General features: G+C 44.0%; 1 protein-coding gene across 1 annotated transcript; it reads right to left on the bottom strand.

Annotated features, from left to right (window-relative positions):
• Window positions 1-609: 609 nt before the first annotated feature.
• On the bottom strand, window positions 610-3,661 carry LOC144508007 (protein SPMIP1-like). Its single transcript, XM_078235706.1, has 2 exons — window positions 2,932-3,661; window positions 610-2,023 (listed from the first exon to the last, which is right to left on the bottom strand). The coding sequence occupies exons 1-2, from the start codon at window positions 3,368-3,370 to the stop codon at window positions 1,908-1,910; spliced, it is 555 nt and encodes a 184-aa protein (XP_078091832.1). The 5' UTR covers window positions 3,371-3,661; the 3' UTR covers window positions 610-1,907.
• Window positions 3,662-6,369: the final 2,708 nt, after the last annotated feature.

Raw genomic sequence — 6,369 nt, 5'->3', positions numbered from 1 at the left:
AGTGCCACCGATTTGCCTTGATAAAAGTTATATTGGACTGTAAAAGACATCTTTGAGCCATGAGCCCTCATCTTTGATGGATGCCTAGACTGATTTAATCCAAGGGTCCTGGCCCAGCACCCTTCAAGATCCAAGGATCCATTTTCTTAGCTGCGCTGCATTTGATCCTCTCATTTTTGGCCCCAGATATTGTTGGAGATAATCAATCTCCAACAGGTCCTCACAACAACCTTCTCTTTCTATGACACAGAACCTGGAGAAGCTGAGGATTATATGGCTAGTACAGTAGTTTCATGGCCACTGTCACATTAAAATACCATTCAACTTGGTAGCTGCTCTATTCCCTTAACAAACTACTCACACACGTGTTCTTTATCCGGTACCTCATGATGTATTCATTGCTGTGAGTTGCTGACAGTGGAAGTAATCCATCTCCTGTTCCGGGACACGTTTGCACCGAGTTCACAATAGTTGGACGTTTCACTTGTGTCTTTTGCTGACCAACCCAGATTTTCAAAATTTCACAAGTTCAGGCCAAGACTGGTTCACCAAAGTTAATTTTTTAAACATTTGTGATGTTCACTTGGGTAGTAATGAAGTCAGTTGTGTGGTTCTCATTACAGTCAGTTTATTTTTTATTTCATTAAAAAATTACAGAGTATTATCAACAGACAGTTTATGAAGCAATTTACAAGTCAGGTATCATCAGCCGTCAGAGCACAATTGAACACATGTATTCTGTTCATTGTACTAATGAAAAGAAGACATTTTCCTTCAGTAAGCAGGACTTTTTCCCTTTTCTCCATTTTTAAAAATGTACATTGTTTTATATGATAATCTGTAGCCTAATTCCTAATATCTTTCTATTTGGCAAAACGTTCAACCATCATATAATCACAGCTGCAATTGCAGAGTCCCAACAAGTTACATTCATATCGTGCCATCAACTGTAAAACTTCCCAAGAGTGATATCAATAAAAAACACTGACTTTTTGACATTGATCCATAAAAGAAATTAGGGACAATGAGCAAATTTGGTGGCCCAGTGGTTAACACTGCTGCCTCACAGAGCCAGGGACCCAGGTTCAATTCCAACCTTGGGTGACTGTGTAGGTTAAGTGAATTGGCCATGGTAAATGTGTGTGGTTACAGGGATAGGGTAGGCGGTGGGCCTGAGTAAGATGCAGATTTGATGGGCCGCCTTCTGCACAGTAGGGATTCTTGATCAAAGAGGTAAAGTTTTTGGAGCACAGTTTGCCAGAGCAATTAAAATCAGGGATATGCAGGGGGTCAGAACTGAGGAGTGCAGAGATCTCAAAAGCTTGTAGGGCTGGGGGAGATTAGAATGTCAGCGAAGGATTCGAAAACAATGAAGGTTTTAAAAATGGAGGTGTTGTGGGTTGGGGAGCAGGTGAAAGTCAGCAAGCACAGGGTGACGGTGAATGTGATCCCGAGTGAGTTAAAGATATGGGGAACTGAATTTTGGGTGAACGGAAGTTTATGTAGGGTGAAAGATAGGAGCCCGACCAGGTGAACATTCTGAAACATGTTTCAGCTCCAAGGTCTGGCTTTATAAATTGTTAATTCGTGAACACACTAATTATTGCTAGGCTAATCTTCAACTATCTCCTCCCCTCTTCTTTCTCTCCCCCTCTCATATATCAACACTCAGAAATGCAACACTGGCTCCAGAGGAGAAACCATACCTGTGCACATTTTTCTTAAAGTTTTATTAGAATGACTTTGTTTACCTCAAAAGCTATTCAAGATACAATGGTGGTCTCAGTTCCTGAGCAAGGCCTACCATCTCTCGGAGCAGCGACAATGCAGCCTAGCCTGAGCTATGATCAAAATCCAGTCTTCAAAACTGCACTATGAGTCGTTCTGATTCCTTGACCAGCTCGCCATTAATCCAAGACATCATTTGGTGCTTGTTTGCTGAAGATACCATTTCTTCGGTAGAAAGCAGTTTCCACCATTGCCGATCGCCCAAAAGGCGGCTTCTTGTACTCAGCATCATCCTCTGTCAGGAGTGAAGCATAGCAATTAGTTGAACCATCCTTGCCGTCCCCACCAGATAGTCACTCCTTCCTGATGTGGGTTATTGCACACTTGGGTGAGCACTTATCTCAGGGCATGTTCCATGTTCCAAGCCTAGAATATACAATATATTTGGAAAAAGTGCACTGCTTCTCAATGGCACACCAATTTGTTGGGGAATTGTAACTGTCACAGTAATATTGAAGCTCTGAGGTCAGGGCATGTTAGGTTAAAAACTAGAGGAAACTTAGTCTATCTAACTCTTGCTGTACTTGCCCAAGTGTTTAATGGGGCAGTGCAGAGGGAATTTGACCCTGTATCTAACCTATGCTTGTCCTGGGAGTGCATGATGAGAGAGTGCAGAGGGAGCTTTAGTCTATATCTATTCAGTACCAATATATGAGATTACAATGGACTAAGCCTAATCTCATTAGCTGAAGTGTTATAACAATATATTGAACTGAAGAACACTGAAAGCAGTCTGATCACATTGAACTCAAATGGAAAAAAAACCTTGAACTCAGCGTGATTGTAAAGCATCACAATTGAAAACATTCCTCCTGAAGGTCTGATTTGCCACCCAGAGAAAGAGAGCATCAGTGTCTGGAAAGGATTTGAGTCCAGATGTAACCCTGGTCTGTTGGACAGCATTTGACACAATACCCAACAAGAATGTAGAAGGTAAACTTCTAACCACATACTAATCCAATTCCTTGGGACAGTGAGCTTAGTGGCCCTCTTAATGTTACTGACACCTGGCCAGTTACATTGACCCCCAACTCCCTGCCAGTAAGACCACTGTACCCCCTCCCCAACACCCAAACTTCACACCCAGCAACCCTGACCTCATCCTGCTCCCAGAAATACTGACCCTTGGTAACTGTCTCTCACCTAATTTCCAGCCATAATCCCAGGAAGAGGTGAGGGCATGCTTGTATTTCTCGCTGGGGCCTTTCTTCGTCCGGGCCTTTAGGTATTGATATCTGCCTTTCTCCTCTTTAGAGAATCCATCGTAAAGCAGGGCACGCACCTCAGGGGTGACGGGCCTCATGATGCTCAGGGTTACTGTCGCAACTTTCTTTCCAGCTTCCGACTTTTCTGCTTCTCCTTCCTTCACTGAGGCCTCCTTTTCCTGCTCTGCTGATGCCGTCTTCTGGAGATCTCTGTGCGGTAGCATGACCCCCTTTTTGTGCTCTGTCCCTCTTACTGAGGGTTTGTGGCGGTTATTCTGGAGATGCTTCAGCCAGCACTGCCTCAGCAGATCCTCTTTGGTCAGGCTTTTGTCCTTGAAATTTTGTTTCTCTGTATCCATGTTATGTTTTTGCTCCATGACTGGGATCCTCAGTTGTCCTTGTCCATGAATTTTTGAAATGTGGACACAAACAGGTGAGCACAACAGACAGGGTATCTAAGCAATCAGTGTCACACTTATAACTGTGATGAGAGACAGGAAATGACATGGATAATGAGATTGACATGGGGTAACAGGAGAGACTGAATAGGCTGAACCTTTTTCCTGTAGAAAAGAGATGACCGAGGGGTGACCCCATAGAGGTCTTACAAGGATATGAAGAGCTTTGATAGGCTAGATGTTGAGAAGATGTCCAAAGATGTGCGAGCTAGGTGGATTGGCATGATAAATTGTCCATTAGTGTCAGGGGAATTAGCAGGTTAAATACATGGGGTTACAGGGATAGGGCCTGGGTGGGATCGCTGTCAGTATAGGCTCGATGGGCCAAATGGCACTGTAGAGATTCTGTGATTTGAAGATGTTTCCACATCAATGGGAGTACAAAATTAGGGACTTTAATTTTAAAATAATCACTAATCAAAGAGAATTCAGGAGAAATTTTATGGAGTGGAGATGGCTACCACAAGAAGCTCGATGCTATCCAGGACAAAGCAACCCACTTGATTAGTTCCCCATCCATCACCTTCAACTTTCACCTCCTCCACCAGACAAAGTAGCAGCTGTCTGCCATAGAACCCTACAGTGCAGGAGGCCGCCATTAGGCCCATTGAGACTGCACCGTCTCTCCAAAAGAGCATCTTAGGTAGGCCCTCCCTATTCCTGCAACCCTGTGCATTTACCATGCCTAATCCACCTAACCTACAAATCTCTGGACTGTGGGAGAAAGCCCATGCAGACATGGGGACAACATGCCAACTACACACAGACAGGCACCAAAGCCAGAATCAAACCCAGGTCCCTTGCACTGAGGCAGCAGTGCTAACTACTGTGCCACCTCCATATACATCTGTGAGAAATATTGCAGAAATTCACCAAGGCTCCTTTGACAGCACCATTCAAACTTGCAACCATCTAGAAGGTCAAGGGCAGTAGATGCCTGGGAACACCTCCATCGGCAAGCTCCTCTCCAAGCCACACACCATCCTGACTAGGGATTACATCACTGTTTGTGGGTCAAAATTTTGGAACTCCCTCCCTGACAGTGATGAGGATGTACCTACATCAAATGGACAGTGGCAGTTCAAGAAGGCAGCAAAACACCATCATCTTGAGGACAATTAAAGGTGGACATTAATGCTGATCTAGCCAGCAACACCCTTATCTTGTGAACAAATAAAAAAAAACAATCCTTGGGATTAAAGGATCGAGTTCCCAAACTCAGATTTACAGTCCTTCGATTTACTGATCTCAGGATAAAATGCCCAGTGATCTAATTGTTACAGACTTTCTGCAGGTGAGATGTACATAGCATACACCTTTAACACTTTTTCTCATTCAGTTACAGCTCCTGCTATAACAGAAAGTTTAACTGTCAGCAACAGTTCCTCTCAATATAAAATTAGAAAACGCTGGATAAACTCAGTAGATCTGGCAGCATCTGCAGAGAGATAAAGAGTTAACATTTCAGGTTCATATGACCTCCAGAACTGAAAAGGGAAAGAAATGTAATAAATTGGTGCGGGTTAGGTTGATTGGCCAGGTTAAAAAAAAAAAATTGCCCCTTCGAGTCCTGATGCTTAGGTTAGAGGGATTAGCGGGTAAATATGTGGGGTAGGGCCTGGGTGGGATTGTGGTCGGTGCAGACTCGAAGGGCCGAATGGCCTCCTTCTGCACTGTAGGGTTTCTATAATTCTATAATAATAAATTGTGTGAGGCAGAATGGAATGTCAGTCAGTGATAGGTTAGAGCCAAGGAGAGCGACAAAGATGTCATGAACATGGAACAAAGGGGGCGTTAATGGTGCTATTAAAGGACTAGAGAGGGGCTAATAGTGGCATGAAGGGAAGGTAGCAGAATGTGTTAATAGGAGAACAAACATCAGTGTCAGTGGAAGCAGAACTGAAAAAGGGACAGATAGCTATCTGGGTGTGGGGATTGTATGGGGTAAGCGAAGGGAACCAAAAAAGGGGATAAAGATTAAGTTATGGTTAATATTGAGTCTATAAGGCTGTACCGTGCCTTATCAGAAGAGATGTTGTTCTTTAAGTTTGTGTTGGGCTTCACTGGAGCGCGCAGCAGGCCAAGGAAAGACATGTGGGCATCAGAGCAAATATACTGAGCTGAAATGGCAAGTGACTGGAAAGCTGAGGTTATGCTTGCAGAAAGCACAAAGATGTTCCGTAAAGTGGTCACTCAGTCTGCGTTTAATCTCCCCGATGTAGAGAAGACCATATTGGGAGCAGTGAAAACAGTAGACCAAATTGAAGGAGGTATAAGTGAAACAATGCTTCACCTGAAAGGAGTGTCCAGGTCCTTGGACAGTGAGAAGGTAAAGGGACAGGCGTTGCACCTTCTGCAATTACAAGGGAAGGTGCCATGGGAAGGGGATGAAAGGATGGGGATAATGGAAGAATGTACCATGGTGTCATGGAGGAAGCAGTCCCTGCTGAATGCTGACAAGAAAGGTGAGGGGAAGTTATCTTTAGTGGTGGCATCATGCTGGAATAGGCAGAAATGATGGAGGATGATCCTTTGACTGTGGAGGCCGGTGAGGTGAAAAGCGAGGACAAGAGGAACTCTGGGAGGGAAGGGCAGAGCTGAGGGAGATGGGTCGGACACGGTTGATTGCCCCGTCAACCACAGTGAGTGGAGGAAACCTCAAACCTTCAATTTAGGAAAAGGTTATTCTTCATGATTGGAGCAGAGATACAGAAAAATGACATTGGATAAAGAATTTTGAGCATTATAAAACAAAAATTCAAGCATGTAGAGAGAGGTAGGTCTCGTGGCCCAGTGGGTAATGTCCTTGCCCCTAAGCCAGCAGTTGAATTCGAGACCTATTCCAGGACTTGACAACCCAGGAAGATTTATACATAATGACCAAACAGGTTGATTATCAACTTGTAAATCCTTCCAAC

This window comes from Mustelus asterias, chromosome 19 (assembly GCF_964213995.1).
Source record: "Mustelus asterias chromosome 19, sMusAst1.hap1.1, whole genome shotgun sequence".
Classification (NCBI taxonomy): Eukaryota; Metazoa; Chordata; class Chondrichthyes; order Carcharhiniformes; family Triakidae; genus Mustelus; species Mustelus asterias.
The sequence above is the reverse complement of the archived record's forward strand: the minus strand, read 5'-3'. Positions and strand labels throughout refer to the sequence as shown.